The following is a 17,690-nucleotide window of genomic DNA, read 5'->3' on the forward strand; positions in this document are numbered from 1 at the left end:
ACCCACCCTGTAAAGCGTACAAAACCCCAACCTTGGCTGACTTCTAATATCCGCTACGTACGTTCCTGTACCCGCTCCGCCGAATGCCTCTGGCGGAAATCTCAGGCCCTTGCTGATTTCTTACACTTTAAGTTCATGCTGACCTCCTTCCAATCTGCTCTTTTACGTGCCAAACAGGATTATTATATCCAACTGACCAACTCTCTTGGCTCTAATCCTCGACTTCTCTTCACCACATTGAACTCTCTCCTCAAGGTGCCCCCTCCCCCAACTCCCCCTTCATTATCTCCTCAGACCCTTGCTGAATTCTTTCACAACAAGGTTCAAAAGATAAAGCTTGCTTTCTCTACCTCACCACCTCTCCCTCCACTAGTCCGTTCCCCTCTCTCTCCTTCCCCTCATTCCCTTTCCTCTTTTCCTGAAGTTACTATTGAGGAAACTACACTTCTCCTTTCTTCCTCAAAATGTACCACCTGTTCCTCTGATCCCATTCCCACCCACCTTCTTAATGCCATCTCTCCTACTGTTATTCCTTTTATCTGTCACATTCTCAACCTCTCACTTTCCACTGCGACTGTCCCTGCTGCCTTTAAACATGCTGTGGTCACACCTCTCCTTAAGAAGCCTTCACTCGACCCTACTTGTCCCTCTAATTACCGACCTATCTCCCTCCTTCCTTTTCTCTCCAAATTACTTGAGCGTGCTGTTCACCGCCGCTGCCTTGATTTTCTCTCCTCACATGCTATTCTTGACCCACTACAATCTGGTTTTCGCCCTCTCCACTCAACCGAAACTGCGCTTACTAAAGTCTCCAATGACCTATTACTGGCTAAATCCAGAGGTCAATATTCCATCCTCATTCTTCTTGATCTTTCCGCTGCATTTGACACTGTCGATCACAGCATACTTCTCGATACCCTGTCCTCACTTGGATTCCAGGGCTCTGTCCTTTCCTGGTTCTCTTCCTACCTCTCCCTCCGCACCTTTAGTGTTCACTCTGGTGGATCCTCTTCTACTTCTATCCCTCTGCCTGTCGGCATACCTCAGGGTTCTGTTCTTGGTCCCCTCCTCTTTTCTATCTACACTTCTTCCCTTGGCTCATTAATCTCATCCCATGGCTTTTCCTACCATCTCTATGCTGATGACTCCCAAATCTACCTTTCTACCCCTGATATCTCACCTTGCATCCAAACCAAAGTTTCAGCGTGCTTGTCTGACATCACTGTCTGGATGTCTCAACGCCACCTGAAATTAAATATGACCAAAACCGAGCTTCTCATTTTCCCCCCCAAACCCACCTCCTCGCTCCCCCCGTTTTCTATTTCTGTTGATGGCTCTCTCATTCTCCCTGTCTCCTCAGCTCGAAACCTTGGGGTCATCTTTGACTCTTCTCTCTCCTTCTCTGCTCATATCCAGCAGATTGCCAAGAGCTGTCGTTTCTTTCTTTACAACATCCGTAAATCCGCCCCTTTCTTTCCGAGCACTCTACCAAAACCCTCATCCACACCCTTGTCACCTCTTGTTTAGACTACTGCAATCTGCTTCTTGCTGGCCTCCCACTTAGTCACCTCTCCCCTCTCCAGTCGGTTCAAAACTCTGCTGCCCGTCTCATCTTCCGCCAGGGTCACTTTACTCATACTACCCCTCTCCTCAAGACCCTTCACTGGCTCCCTATCCGTTTTCGCATCCTGTTCAAACTTCTTCTACTAACCTATAAATGTATTCACTCTGCTGCTCCCCAGTATCTCTCCACACTCGTCCTTCCCTACACCCCTTCCCGTGCACTCCGCTCCATGGATAAATCCTTCTTATCTGTTCCCTTCTCCACTACTGCCAACTCCAGACTTCGCGCCTTCTGTCTCGCTGCACCCTACGCCTGGAATAAACTTCCTGAGCCCCTACATCTTGCCCCATCCTTGGCCACCTTTAAATCTAGACTGAAAGCCCACCTCTTTAACATTGCTTTTGACTCGTAACCACTTGTAACCACTCGTCTCCACCTACCCTCCTCTCTTCCTTCCCGTCCACATTAATTGATTTGATTTGCTTACTTTATTTATTTTTTGTCTATTAGATTGTAAGCTCTTTGAGCAGGGACTGTCTTTCTTCTATGTTTGTGCAGCGCTGCGTATGCCTTGTAGCGCTATAGAAATGCTAAATAGTAGTAGTAGTAGTAGTGGTTTAAAAAAGGGTTGGAACATTTCCTTAAAAAAAAAGTCCATAAGCCATTAAGATGGACTTGGGAAAATCCTGCCCAGTTAATCCCCACTAAACTGGCTGGCCACCTATATTCAGTAGCATTTGACCAGCCATCCCATGTTAGGGGCAGTCTGGGGGTGAAATTAATGAACACACATCAAACAGTGACTGACTTACATTACAGCAGTAGACAATAATCTACTTTTCAAACACTTCCAGATTTGAGTTTGACAGAATCTGAGCCCAAACATACTTATCAGAAGAGCAGATACCTCTCAAGGACTTTGGCTGGCTTCTGAGATATCTGTGAAAGACTTTGTATGACAAGCAAAATTCCTTTGATAGATTCAGCCAGCTGGGAAACAGACAGGAGATCAGCAATGCCTTTCTCTCTCTCTTCAGCACCCCCATGTGTCCAGTCTAATAGGCCAGAGATGGTTTCTCTCATTATGTGGTAGGTGCGTTGGTCATATGCACATAAAAGTAAAAGAAGATATTTACCTAAAAATTTTAAAACCTGAAGGACATATCTGAAGAAGACCTAACAGAGGACATACGGTAATCCTATGCATGCCCCGGTATGAAATATCTGGGGTTGTTAGCCCGCAGCTAGAAGCAGCTTAAAAGCCATTTACTGCTGTGGACTGAATACTACCCCTTAAATTCTTTATAAATAGGACTCTGTAATACTTTGATAAAATCCCCTATCAAAAATGTAATCCCCTTATGGTCTAAATACAATGCTGTAGCTATGATACACTATTCAGCTTATTTTTGGAGATCACCAGCCATCTTCCGACACAATCGGGAGATGGCCGGCGATCTCCTAAAGCCGGCCAAATCAGTATAATCGAAAGCTGATTTTGGCCGGCGCCAACTGCTTTCCGTCGCGGAGCCGGCCAAACTTCAAGGGGGCGTTTCGGTAGGGTAGCAAAGGCGGGATGGGGGCATGCTTTGAGATGGCTGGCTTCACCCGATAATGGAAAAAAGAAAGCCGGCCTTGACGAGCATTCGCTGGCTTTACTTGGTCCCTGTTTTTTTCAGGACCAAGCTTCAAAAAGGTGCCCCAACTGACCAAATGACAAGGAATCGGGGATGACCTCCCCTTACTTCCCCAGTGGTCACCAACTCCCTCCCACCCAAAAATATTTTTTTAAATATTTTTTTGCCAGCCTCTATGCCAGCCTGAAATGTCATACCCAGCTCCCTGACAGCAGTATGCAGGTCCCTGAAGCAGTATTTAGTGGGTGCAGTGCACTTGAGGCAGATGGACCCAGGCCCATCCCCCCCTACCTGTTACACTTGTGGTGGTAAATGTTAAGCCCTTCAAAACCCCCCAAAACCCACTGTACTCAAATGTAGGTGTCCCCTTTCACCCCTAAGGGCTATGGTAATGGTGTACAATTGTGGGGAGTGAGTTTTGGGGGGATTTGGGGGGGGCTCAGCACCCAAGGTAAGGGAGGTATACATCTGGGAGCAATTTTTGAAGTCCACTGCAGTGCCCCTAGGGTACCCGGTTGGTGTCCTGGCATGTGAGGGGGACCAGTGCACTACAAATGCTGGCCCCTCCCATGACCAAATGCCTTGGATTTGGCCGGATTTGAGATTGCCGGCTTCGGTTTCCATTATCAGCGAAAACCGATGCCGACCATCTCTGACATTTGGCCGGCCCCAACCGTATTATCGAAACGAAAGATGGCCGGCCATCTTTTTCGATAAAATAGTTCAGGACTGCTCTTTGCGGCGCCGGCCAGCCATCTATTTGGCCGGCGCCGTTCGATTATGCCCCTCTATGCTTCTGTTTCATTAGTCCTACAGAAACACTTTTCCTGGATGTGATAAACTATGCTCCAAATTACTTCCAGTAGGCAGATAGATGTAAACTCCCACTTTATTGAACAAGCACCAGAAAAGGACCCAACACAGGGCTGTTTTTCAGCAGAACAAATCGCCTACTTCAGGGGTCTTCAACAACTGTTAGCACAAAGAAATGTGTAAAATACTAAAAATTATTTGAAAGGTAAATATAAATATATGAAATGTATATATGGATATTAAAAATATAATCATACACAAATAAATGTAAGATCAAAAAATAGGTATGAATCCATATATAAAACTGTATAGATAAATATGGTATGAAAAACATGATATGAAAAACATATGTAATAAAGTACACAAAAGCATCAAAACATACATGAATAACAAAGTTAAAGTATTATAATGTATGATACTATACAAATCAATAAATATATATGATGTGTATAAATGAAATATATCATACATTTTAATATTTTAGCTTTTTTATTCATATATGATTTTTATGCATTTATGTACTTTATTGGTTAATTTTCATATCATGTTTTTCATACCATATTTATCTATTTATTTATACAGTTTTATATATGGATTCATACCTATTTTTTGATCTTACATTTATTTGTATGTTTTTGGGGTTTTTTTACATTTGTACCCTGCGCTTTCCCACTCATAGCAGGTTCAATGTGGCTTACATATTATATACAGGTACTTATTTGTACCTGGGGCAATGGAGAGTTAAGTGACTTGCCCAGAGTCACAAGGAGCTGCCTATGCCTGCAGTGGGAATTGAACCCAGTTCCCCAGGACCAAAGTCCACCACACTAACCACTAGGCCACTCTTCCACTCCATATGTCCATTTCATATTTTTTATACATACGCTTGTTTTTGGCTTTTCAAATAATTTTTGTTATTTTACACATTTGTTTTGTACTAGCAGTTGCTGAAGACCCCTGAAGAAGGCAGTTTATTCTGCTGAAACATGGTCCCGTGTCGGGTCCCTTTTTGGTGCTTGTTCAATAAAGTGTGAGTTTGCATCTATCTGCCTACTGGAAGTCATTTGGTCATCCTCTACTTGCTTATCAGCATTTGGATTCAACAAAGGGGGTTTCTCCTGTTTCCTGTTGTTGCATAGACTATGCTCCTCCTTCCTTCTTCCTACAGAAACACTTTTCCTGGATGCCTTTCTGCAGTGTTGCTCTTATCTTCATGTTCAACATCTCCTTTGGGTCTGGACCAGGTGAGTTCAGTACCATAAAAGCGGGGGTAAGAAACTAAAAGGTACATGAACTACCCCTATACTGTGAGTATATCAAAAGGTAAAAAAGTCTTGCCTCTTATCATAGAAAAGTATAGTACTGTCTGAATAGGTACATAAATACCCTTGATTTAAGATATTTTTATATGGCTGCTTGATATTAAGGTTCTAAGGGGCCTTTTTACAAAGTCATGTTAAATGCTAATGTGCACTTAACGCAAGAAACGTGTTATTTAATATTTTAGAAATATTTTTGAGGGTGTGTGGCAGGGGAATTGGTGTGGAAGCATTATTCAATTAACATGTTTGCACTAGCATTCGCTAACTGAATAATGCAGTCTTAGGGCTCCTTTTACTAAGCAGCGGTAAGCCCAACGCGAGCGTACCGCTCGCTATACAGAAAGTACCACCGGGCTACCGCAGCAGCCCAGCAGTACTTCCCACCCATAGTGCGCCATCATTTCAGGCGCTACACATTACCTCAGGGTTAATGTGGGAGCCCTTACCGCCACCTCAATGGGTGGCAGTAAGGGATCTCCCCCTCCCCCCCCTGAAATGGCCACGCAGCCATTTCCTGTAGGAAAGCAAGATTTCCCTTTTACCAGCTGCAGAAAAAGGGAGCCTCGGCATACGTGTAAAACACGCGCTGATGCCAGCACCAGCCCCCTTTTGCATTTTTCTACTGGGGATCTGGAGGTGTATTTTCAAAGCACTTAGACTTACAAAGTTAGGGCCTTTTCTTATCAAGCCATGTGACAATGCCAACAGAGCCCATTCAGAGTGAATGGGCTTTGTCAGCATTACCACATCAGGAGCCACGAGTGTGGCTTGATAAAAGAAGCCCTTATATGGTGGGGCATTTTCAATATCCCCCCTCTCGGCGGCCCTGGAGGAGCCAGCTTTCCTAGTAGACTGGCCACACAGGCATTCCAGCAGAGCAGTGGGGTACCCTGGGGACAGTGCAATGAACGTCACATCATAGGTCCAGGTACACATCTCACCGTTACCCCCTTATATTTTATGGTAAGCCCTTCAAACCCCATGAAAAACCTACTATACCCAACTATACGCCACTACAATAGCCCTTTTGGCTGCAGGTGTCACCTATATGTGGATACAGTAGGTTTTTTTTGGGGGGGGGGCTGACATTTTCCACCACAAGTGTAGTAGTTAGTTTGGATGATGGGCCTGGGTCACCTTCTCTATAGTGCACTGCACTAACCACTAGGCTATTCCAGGGATCTACTTGCTTCTCTAATAGAATTGGCCATAACATCTGAAGCTGTCATAGAGGCTGGTATGTACTGTTTCATTTACATCTTTGCGGGTTGGGAAGGGGCAGTGACCACTGAAGGAGTAAGGGGGTCTCATTCCTTTATTGCTGCAGTGGTCATCTGGTCATTTAGGGCACTTTTTTGTGGCTTATTTGTAGACCAAAACATCCAACTTTTAGCCCTGGATGTTTTTGTTTTGTTCCATTACGTCAGAAAAATGTCCAAGTGTTAGGAATGCCCAAATCCATGCCCCTGACATGCCCCCTTGTAATTTGAATGCACTTCTGATGGACTTCATAGAAAAACATCTAAACATTGGATTTGAAAATACCAATTTGGACATTTTTGTGAGAGAAATGTCCAAATGCAAATTTATGCCACTTTTTTGGATGTTTTTCCCTTTTGAAAATGAGCCTGACTAACTTATGGAACTTTGTAAGTCTAAGTGCTTTGAAAATGAGCCCCATGGCATTAACTTGCAAAACATTTTAGACATATAGGAGAATTTTTTCTTTCACTCAACTCCTAATCAAACTCTATGAATCACAGCTGGGGGATGTGATAAAAGCAGATAGTGTAGCTGGGTTTAAAAAAGGTTTGCATAAATTCCTGGAGGAAAAGTACATTACAATTATTAAAATATACCTAGGGAAAGTTTTGGCTAATTTTTGGGATCCTGCCAGATTCTTGTGACCTGGTACATATGGTACCAGACATTCAATTTTTTCCGTTCAAGGCCCTCAGCTCTAGAATGTTCTTCTCAGTTCCCTCTATCTTCATTAGCTACCTTCAAACCAGACTTTAAAACTTACCTATTTAACAATACTTTTTGCTAGCATTCTTTAACCTCCAGACATCCCAGTCCATGACAAGTCCTGATCCTTGCAGAGCACTCCCTCCTCATATCTTTCCACACCCCTATCATATTTGGTAGTTCATCCACTCCTACCCTAGCTGATATAGTATTTAACCATCTTTCTGACCTCATGTGCACCTTCCTTTAAATTAGTCACCTTATTTTCTAACTCCTATTACGCTCTTACCTATCTTTATGTTAACCATCTCTCTGACCTCATGCACAACTTTCTTTAAATTAGTTGCCTTACTTTCTAACTCTTCTTACTCTCTTACCTATCTATATGTTCCATCTTTGCTTATACCCTACACAGTCAATTAAAATGTTCTATTAAGTATTGTGTTGACATTGTAAGTAGTATACTATAAATACCAGCTTATTTTCGAAAGAGAAAGACGCCCATATTTTGACCCAAATCGGGAGATGGGTGCCTTTCTCTCATGGGCGCCCAAATCGGTATAATCGAAAGCCGATTTTGGGCGCCTCCAACTGCAGTCTGTCACGGGAATGAACAAAGTTGACGGGGGCGTGTCGGAGGCAAGGTGAAGGCAGGACTAGGGCGTGTTTATTGGCTGAGGAGAGATGGGCGCGCTCGGCCGATAATGGAAAAAAGAAGGGCGGCAGTAGCGAGAATTTGGGCCGCTTTCTTTTACCCTTTTTTTCACGAACAAGTCCCCAAAAAGTGCCCCAACTGCCCAGATGACCACCGGAGGGAATCGGGGATGACCTCACCTGACTCCCCCAGTGGTCACTAACCCCCTCCCACCAAAAAAAAAGAACTTTAAAAACTTTTTCCAGCCTGTATGCCAGCCTCAAATGTCATACCCAGCTCCATCACAGCAGTATACAGGTCCCTGGAGCAGTTGTTAGTGGGTGTAGTGGACTTCAGGCAGGTGGACCCAGGCCCCCTCCCTACCTGTTACACTTGTGGTGGTAAATGGGAGCCCTCCAAACTGCCCCCAAAACCCACTGTACCCACATCTAGGTGCCCCCCTTCACCTATAAGTGCTATGGTAATGGTGTAGAGTTGTGGGGAGTGGGTTTTGGGGGGGATTGGGGGGGCTCAGCACCCAAGGTAAGGGTGCGACCGCACCTGGAGTATTGTGTTCAGTACTGGTCTCCGTATCTCAAAAAAGATATAGTAGAATTGGAAAAGGTACAGCGAAGGGCGACGAAAATGATAGTGGGGATGGGACGACTTTCCTATGAAGAGAGGCTGAGAAGGCTAGGGCTTTTCAGCTTGGAGAAGAGACGGCTGAGGGGAGATATGATAGAAGTGTATAAAATAATGAGTGGAATGGATCGGGTGGATGTGAAGCGACTGTTCACGCTATCCAAAAATACTAGGACTAGAGGGCATGAGTTGAAGCTACTGTGTGGTAAATTTAAAACGAATCGGAGAAAATTTTTCTTCACCCAACGTGTAATTAGACTCTGGAATTCGTTGCCGGAGAACGTGGTACGGGCGGTTAGCTTGACGGAGTTTAAAAAGGGGTTAGATAGATTCCTAAAGGACAAGTCCATAGACCGCTATTAAATGGACTTGGAAAAATTCCGCATTTTTAGGTATAACTTGTCTGGAATGTTTTTACGTTTGGGGAGCGTGCCAGGTGCCCTTGACCTGGATTGGCCACTGTCGGTGACAGGATGCTGGGCTAGATGGACCTTTGGTCTTTCCCAGTATGGCACTACTTATGTACTTATGTACTTATGTAGCTATGGACTTGGGAGGTATTTTAATTTTTTTTTTTACTTTTTACAAGTGCCCACTAGGGTGCCCGGTTAGTGTCCTGGCATATGAGGGGGACCACTGCATTACGAATCCTGGCCCCTCCCATGACCAAATGCCTTGAATTTGTTCGTTTTTGAGCTGGGCGGCTTCGGTTTCCATTATTGCTGAAAACCGATACCGCCCAGCTCAAATCCGTCCAAATCCGATGCATTTGCCCGGCACCAACTGTATTATCGAAACAAAAGAAGGACGCCCATCTTTTTCGAAAATACGGTTTGTCCCAACCCCTTCGCAGACACGTCCTTGGAGATAGTCGCCCATGGAAATGGGCGTCCGCGTTCGATTATGCCCCTCCACGCCATACTTTGTATTGTTATTTGTCGCGTGCCCGCCCATGCGGGACGCGCTCTCGAGGTCCTTTGCATACCTTCAGGCTTCTTCCCCGGGAGCGCGGGGTTTGTGAGTCCTTGGACCACTACCGTGGAGCGGCAGTGGCAGGCAAGATCACCCTCCAGGTAGAGAGGAAACAAAACTGGACCGGAACTCCGGACTGGAGTTCTACACCGGAACACTCGGAACTGGAACGCACCGGACGGGTGCGCACTGGAGTGGGGCCCGCTGGACTGGACACACTGGAGTGGCCCCACTGGACAGGAACATACAGGAGTGAAACCCGCTGGACTGGAACACACTGGAACGGAACTGGAACATCCTGGACCTAGGCTTCACCTACACTTGACTGCCTCCCCCTCGGGTTGAGCCCTCAGGTTCTGGCAGCCGGTAGGACTTACAGGAACAACAGGAAGGAAGGTCCAGGGGTGCCCCCTGGCACCTAGGCGAAGGCAAGGCAGAGAAAGTCCGTGTTCCGGCAGCAGGCAGATTCAAAGCAATGGTCAGGACAAGGAACAAGACTACGGCTGGAGCCTCAGTATCAAGGAGAACTGGCAACAGGTAGAACAAGGGCAGAAGCTCCAGAAGCAAAAGAAACACACACGGAAACCCAGCAGGCTAAACACAAGAAGACATAGTCAACTGTACAAGCTAGTAGGAAAGCTATACCCAGGCAACCAGTCATACACAGGAACATACACAGAGCAAAAACTCAGGAGACTTAGAAAAGCTATACATCAGCTAACAATAAAGCTGTGCCCAAGCTAACAAGTCATACACTGGAAATATGCACAGAGCAAACTCAGGGGACTAGTAAAGCTATACACCAGCTAACCACAAAGCTGTGCCCAAGCTAACAAGTCATACACAGGAAACAAACACAGAGAGCTAGCAGAGCTAGGCACAGGCTACAAACCAGACGGAGCTAAGCTGGCTAATCTAACACTTGGAACAAACACAGAGAGCTAGCAGAGCTAGACACAGAAGGGTAGGAAACCCATAGAGCAAAAAACACAGAAGGGCTGAAACCCTACAGAGCTATACACACAGAAGGGCTGGAAACCCACAAGCGATAAACACAGAAGGGCTAAAACCCTACAGAGCTATAAACACAGAAGGGCTGAAACCCTACAGAGCTATAAACACAGAAGGGCTGGAAACCCACAAGCGATAAACACAGAAGGGCAGAAAACCCACAGAGCACAAGACAAGGAAGGCAAACAGTGCTAACAGCACACTAACCTCGGGACCTAAGGCACTGCGGAGGAAATGGCAATGCAAAGGCCAGGACTGTAGTTTCCAAGTCACTAATAAAGCCCCTCAACACCAGAGCCACAGGTGCAGCAATCACCTTGCAACCAAACAGAGGCTTGACACTCAGAGCAGGCATCCCATAGAAAGTAACAGCGGGAGCCATCTTGGATACTGGCAGAGACGAAGAGGCGGCAGCCATCTTGGAAGAGGCAAAGCCCACACAGGTGAGATTCAGTAGGGCAATCAGCACACAGAGCCAGAGAGAAACTAAGACAGAGACAGACACAGAGACAAGCAGAAGCCAGCACAGCCACTGACTCCCAGAAACAGGGTAAGTATGAGGGTGGTCACGGCCACAGACGTGACATATTTGACTATTTTACTGCTGTAATTGCCTATTGCTCATGTTTAATTTATTCTTCCTGTACACTGCCTTGAGTGAATTCCTTCAAAAAGGCAGTAAATAAATCCTAATAAATAAATAAATTCCCTCCTTCCCTTATCTTTTCTCTTGTTTGTCTCATCCTATTCCTCTACTATATCTCTACTCCTTTTGTTTATTTTTATAGGCTGTAAGCCGCTGTGAAGGTCCCCGGAGGGCAGGGTAGGAAATTTAAATAAAACTTGGAAACAAGATGCTGGGCTTAATGGACTTTTGATCTGACCATATATGGCAGTGGTCCCCAAATCTGGTCATGGAGGCACCCCAGCCAGTCAGGCTTTCAGGATATCCACACTGAATATTTATGAGAGAGGTTTGCATGCAGTGGAAGCAGTGAATGTAAATCTCTCTCATGAATATTCATTGTGGATATCCTGAAAGCCTGACTGGCTGGGGTGCCTCCAGGACCAGGTTTGGGGACTACTGCTGTATGGTAATTCTGAAGTTATATTTTCCCCTAAAGAATGCAAGAGTCCTTGGGGTGAGATGGAGAGAAATAATTTAAAGACAGATGTCTAGCCCTACTGGAAGAATGTGTCCTAGTTATATCTGGACCTCTTGATTAAGTCAATCCCTCTAGCCCAGGGGGTTCTTAACCCAGTCCCCGGAACACACCTAGCCAGTCAGGTTTTCAGGATACCTACAATGAATACGCATGACAGAGATTTGGGTTGTATGCAAATTTATCCATTGCATGCAAATTTATCTCATGCATATTTATTATGAGTATCCTGCAAAACTGCCTAGGTCTGTCCCAAGGACTATGTTGAGAATCCCTGCTTTAACCCCTTGAAATAGTGACATGACCTAGGGGATGAAGGGGGAAGGGTCAGAGTTACCAAAGAGACCTTTGGTTAACAGCTCAGGTGTGCAATGTGATATCTCTCCTAAAATAACAGAATTCTAACAGCATTTACTTTGGTATGTAAACCTAGCATATGTGTAAAATTCACAAACAGAATTGTCTTTATTTGCAAGTAAAACCTTTCTTTTCTGCAGGTGGGGTCTCGGTCACAGTGTGTGTTGAAATCTTTAGCCAGTCCTCCAGAGCTGCTGCCTTGGTGATTTTTGGATTTCTGAACTGGACAGGGCTATATCTACTTGGGATGATTTTCCCCTACATAGCAGTAAGTGACACAACTCCAGCTCTCTGTACTTCCAAAAAGTCAAGAGCTGTCAGGAGAGTTACAATATCCCCTAATCCAGTGGTGTGCTGGAGCCGGCTCGCACTGGCTCGCAAGAGCCGCTTGTTAAATTTTGACAGCTCTTGTGAGCCGGTTGTTGTTGGGGGTGAGCTGGCTCCATTGCGGGAGGTAAGCATGGCAGGATGGCGCCATCACAGGCCATGCTTACCTCCCCTGCCGCTCCGAAATGCGCGCCATTTAAAGCCCTGCTGCGTGCTGGCCGTCACCAGGTTTCCCCTGCTTGCTTCGGATGATGTTCGTGCCCTAGTCCCGCCTTCATTCTGATGTCATTTCCTTTTTTCGCGAAGGCGGGACTAAGGCAAAGGACATTGTTGGACATGCTTTGGAGCGGCAGTGGAGGGAGGAGAATCGCTGGATGGGTAGAGGGGGGCAGGGGAGAGACTTGCTGAGCATGGGTGGGTAGAGGGGGCAGGGGAGAGACTTGCTGGGCATGGGTGGGTAGAGGGCGGCAGGGGAGAGACTTGCTGGGCATGGGTGCGTAGAGGGGGCAGGGGAGAGACTTGCTGGGCATGGGTGGGTAGAGGGGGCAGGGGAGAGATGTGCTGGGCATGGTTTGGTAGAGGGGGGCAGGGGAGAGACCTGCTGGGCATGGATGGGTAGAGGGGAGCAGGGGAGAGACTTGCTGGGCATGGATGGGTAGAGGGGGCAGGGGAGAGACTTGCTGGGCATGGGTGGGTAGAGGGGGGCAGGGGAGAGACTTGCTGGGCATGGATGGGTAGAGGGGGCAGGGGAGAGACTTACTGGGCATGGGTGGGTAGAGGGGGCAGGGAAGAGAAGAGAATTGCTGGGTATAGATGGATAGAGAGGGGCAGGGGAGAGAGGAGAGTTTCAGGACATGGATGGAGGGGAGAGCAAGAGAAATACTGGACATGGATGGAGGGGAGGGAAGGGAGAGAGAAGAAATGCTGGACATGGAGGGAAGATAGAGGAAGGAGATTAGATGATGGAAAAGGAAGTGAGGAGAGAAACTGCACATGGATGGAGAAAATAGGCAGAAGCTGGATCCACTGTACAATCAAGTATGCGGAGGACCAGAAATGAAGAAGAAAGGAGGAAAGAAAAGAAATAAATGGAAAGGAAGCCCTGGAAAAGGAGTCAAGGGAACAGATAGAGAGCAGCAGAATCAGATACTGGATCAGCATGATCAGAGAAACAAAGTCACCAGACAACAAAGGTAGAAAAAAAATAATTTTATTTTCATTATAGTGTTTGGAATATGTCCACTTTGAGAATCAGGTGCTGAACGTTAAAAGTTTATATTTATTTACTTATTTATGGCATTTTATCCCATATTAAACATGAATTAGATTGGAACCTGGGATCATTTAATATTTTTTTCCTGGAGAGAGTAATATGTTGGCCACCCCTCCCCCCCCCCCCGGGGTATAGCCAGCTCTGCAATTTTTTGGGAGGGCGCAGAGGTGGGTGGGGGGCACAGTGGTGGACGGGGGGGGGGCGCAGAGGTAGATGGGGGGGGCACCGAGGTGGATCGGGGGGGGCGCCGAGGTGGACCAGGGAGAGAGCCTGTTGTTAAAAATTTACCAGCACACCACTGCCCTAATCCTTCCTCTCCCAGGATAAGGCCTTTCCTGTAACATTTACAAAGGGAAGACTCCTGCTGGAGGAGAGGATTGAGTAAAGGGGAAGAAGACTGGAGCATGGGAAGCAGAGAGAGTTAAGAAGTGTGCAAGTAGAGGGGCACTAGGGTGCCGATGATCAGAAGCCCCAATCTGTTCCAAACAGCATTCTAAAAATAGCACCGGACCACAGCAGAGCTATAATGTCTTTATGATTAGAGCTAATAGCATGCAAATTTAGGCACGCTATTAGTTCTGATCATAGGGGTAAAGTGCGGGATGATTGTGCCTGAGCGCAATCCTCCTGTACTTGCTTGACAGGTCCAGGCTGTCATAAGCCCAAACCTACCAAACGCAGGAGATGGAGGTCCATGGGACCCCCAGACCTCCCAATTGCCGAAGCCCCATTGGCCTAGTGGCCCCCTAGACAGCAACAGGGGGGCTGCAGGTCCAGTGGATGTCCAGTCCCCTGACATCCAAGGGGGGGGGATGGAGGTCCTTAAATGGTAGGGAAGCCCCACCCAGTGCATTGCGCCGCCATTTTGGAGGTGGCGCTTGAAGGAAGAGGGATTGCTACTCCCTCCTCCGCCAATTAAGATATGGGGGGGAGGGAGTTGGGGGCTGCTAGACCACCAGGATGGGTGGAAGGTGGGGGTAGGGTTGGCCATTGCGCCACAAGGGATTTCTTTTTGCTGTTAGGGGAAGGAACTAGGGGGGCTGGAGATCCACCAGACTTCCAGCTCCCCCTGTGCCCTCATGTTTGGGGAGGATCAGGGGGATGGAAAAGGCCACTGGACCACTAGGGAAATTATCAGGGAGGTTGGGGGCCTAGAGGTCCACTGGACCTCCAGCCCCCTGCATGTGGGAGGGGTGGTTGGGGGCCTGCAAACATGCATATGCATACTGGACAGGGCCCCCCAGTTCCTCCCTAATGCTCCACAAACCCTAACGCCAGCTCTGAGCTGGCATAGGGTTTGTTGTAGGAGCAGTGCCAATGTATGGCATGCTGCCCGCTGAGCATTGGGGAGGAATAGTAAATTACCTGTTTAGCATCCATTTGCATGCTACTTGTGGTCATAGCCTGTGAGCATTTTGTTTCACGCACTCGTGGGCTCTGATCATGGGGCAGGAGCAAACGAGGGCGCTAGTATGGCACTAATAGCCTTTAGCGCCCACATTTGCTTCTGATCTTCGGCACATAGGTGCACAAGAAGAGAGTGGAATGTAGGGAGCAGTAAGAGGGACACATGGCACAGAGAGAAAGGTTCAGGATGCAGGGAGAGGATGCAGAGAAAGGGGATAGGGGCACAGGACGCAGAAAGAAGAGTGCAGGTTGCAGGGGGAGGAGAAAGGAGAGAAGGACACAAGACACAGAGAAGGGCAAAGAATGCAGAGAGAGGAGAAGGGGAAAGGGGCACAGGAGAGGAAAGCAGGGTGCAGTAGAAAGGTGCCAGGTGCATAAGAGGAGAGTGGAATGCAGGGAGAAAGGGGAGAGGACACAAGGCATAGAGAGCAGGGTGCAGGATGCAGGGAGAGGCGAAAGGGGAGAGGGGCACACGACACAGAGAGAAGGAGGGTGCAGGATGTAGGGAGAGGAGAAAGGGGAGCAGGAAGCAGGGTGAAAGTACAGGGGTGCCAGATGCGCAAGAGAAGCAGGGAGAAGGGAAAGGGGTACAGGGAGAGAGGAGTGGAACACAGGATGCAAGATGTCTGATAAAGCTTCTCTTCCTCTCTTCTTTCTATCAGGCAGGCTTGGGCCACTTTTGCTTCTTAATATTCTTGGGCATCATTTTGATCTCTGGGATATTTATCTACCTATTTCTACCAGAGACAAAGGGAAAATCAATCCTGGAAATCTCAGATGAATTCAACAAGCTAAACTTTAGGAGAAAACACATTGAGGTGACAACAGCAGACTGGCAGCAGCAGCAGCTGCAACACTGTACCATCAGCACCAAGTTCTGAGCTACAGCTCTGCAAAGAAGGCAATCTCAGCCCTACCGGGAACAGAAGATTCTGTGATGCTCACAACATCTTGAGAGGGAAAGGCTTACACATCAGAGCCCACTGCTTTCCTCACATTCATTATTATCTTTGGATTTAGCGACGTCTGTGTACACAGCACTGACTATGGCCAATGCAGGGTACAATGAATCATCAGCACAAGTCAGATAGGTACAATAGATTACAGACAATTCCCTTCCCCAAAGAGCTTACAATGAGTGTGATCATAGAAAGTTTTCCCCTCTTCACAACAGTTATGATTAATTATAATTTCAGTTGTAATATTAGCACTATAAGCGGGTTCAGGGCCACTCAGAGGGATTCTAGTGAGCAAGGTTCTCAACTCCCTGAATGCCAAAATATCAAAATCTACATCATACAACTCCAACAATAAATCCACAGGCTGTGTGCATTTCATAAATTTCTCACTTTTATTTGGTGAAATCCTCCAAGTCTAAAGAACTCAATGTAAAAAATAAATACAGCATAAAGGACTTGAGTCAAACCTGCAAAATCAAGATCAGTCTTACATATCACAGTCTCTTTGTAGCAGTTCTCTTAACCCTTCTGGTAAACAGAATCTTCTGGTTCCATTGGACAGTCACATTCAGGGCTGGCCCTGCCACTAGGTGGACTAGACAGCTGCCTAGGGTGACAGAATGTTTGGGGGGGGGGGGGGGAGCAGCATGGAAAGAAAGTGACACTTTAATGCTGCTTTCAGTGCAGCAGGTAGTTTTAATACAGGCCTGCACTCAAGTTCTGCTGCATATTGTCTCCCCTTCCAACAGAAAGTCTGTCCTTGGTGTATGGGGAGGGGGGGATGACATGACAGCACCTTGAATGCAGGCCTGTACTGAAAGACCCCACACAGTAGGAAAGGAGAGATAAGATGATAGACACAGGGATGAGTAGGGAAGGGAAGATGAGATGCTGAACACCTTGGGGGTGGGGAGGTGGTTAAGATGGAAAAAGAAGATGCTGGACTACATAGAGGTAGGAATGGGAGAGGAAAGGAAGATGCTGGACTATGGGGGTAAGGCCTTGAACTGCTCCTACAGGGAATGCACAGCTGAAGTTTCACTAAAGGCATCAAATATTCTTGGGCTAGCTGGATCCCCTCTCTTTTCTTCAATCAACCGTTTGCTTCTTTTCTTGGGCCTCTGAGTGAGCACACTGTCTTCAAAACTTCTGGAAAACACTCAGAAATACATACTGCATAACTGTTCGTAGGTTTGTTTGGTTTTTTACTTGATGTATTATGTATTTTATTCTGTGAATCACTTTGAACATGTTGAGTATCAGAAAGGGGGTATAACTACTTTGAAATACATATACAAATAAATCTCTCCAGCAATTTCATTTAGTACTTGGGCTAAGTACCTTTTGTACCTAGATTGTGAGCCCACTGGGACAGAGAACGTACCTGTATGTAATATGTAAACTGCAAAAATATCATCAAATCTCTCAACATTTCCTCAGAATGCACTGGGATTCAGATCAGCACAGACTTCCGAGGTTTCTTGCTGGGCTGCACCTTCTTGGAATGAAAAACCTCCTCAGGTGTATCAAAATGCTATTACATTATCCTGTCTTCATGTAGATCTGGGCTGGATTCCTCCAGATTTCCTGCTACTTTACAAATACTGAAAACCAACTGGATGTCCAAAAATCTCCTCCAGA

At 46.6% G+C, this 17,690-nt stretch overlaps 1 protein-coding gene across 3 annotated transcripts in view; it reads left to right on the forward strand.

Moving 5' to 3' along the window:
• Positions 1-16,502, forward strand: part of LOC115480337 (solute carrier family 2, facilitated glucose transporter member 11-like) — a 59,694-nt gene extending 43,192 nt beyond the window's left edge. For all 3 annotated transcript variants that reach the window (XM_030218951.1, XM_030218952.1, XM_030218950.1), the window contains 3 exons: positions 5,183-5,258; positions 12,224-12,351; positions 15,753-16,502. In XM_030218951.1, coding sequence (XP_030074811.1) covers positions 5,183-5,258; positions 12,224-12,351; positions 15,753-15,971 — 423 coding nt within the window. In that variant the 3' untranslated portion in view covers positions 15,972-16,502. The remainder of the gene's footprint in view (positions 1-5,182; positions 5,259-12,223; positions 12,352-15,752) is intronic.
• The last annotated feature ends 1,188 nt before the right edge of the window (positions 16,503-17,690 follow it).

Source organism: Microcaecilia unicolor, chromosome 11, assembly GCF_901765095.1.
Source record: "Microcaecilia unicolor chromosome 11, aMicUni1.1, whole genome shotgun sequence".
Taxonomy (NCBI): Eukaryota; Metazoa; Chordata; class Amphibia; order Gymnophiona; family Siphonopidae; genus Microcaecilia; species Microcaecilia unicolor.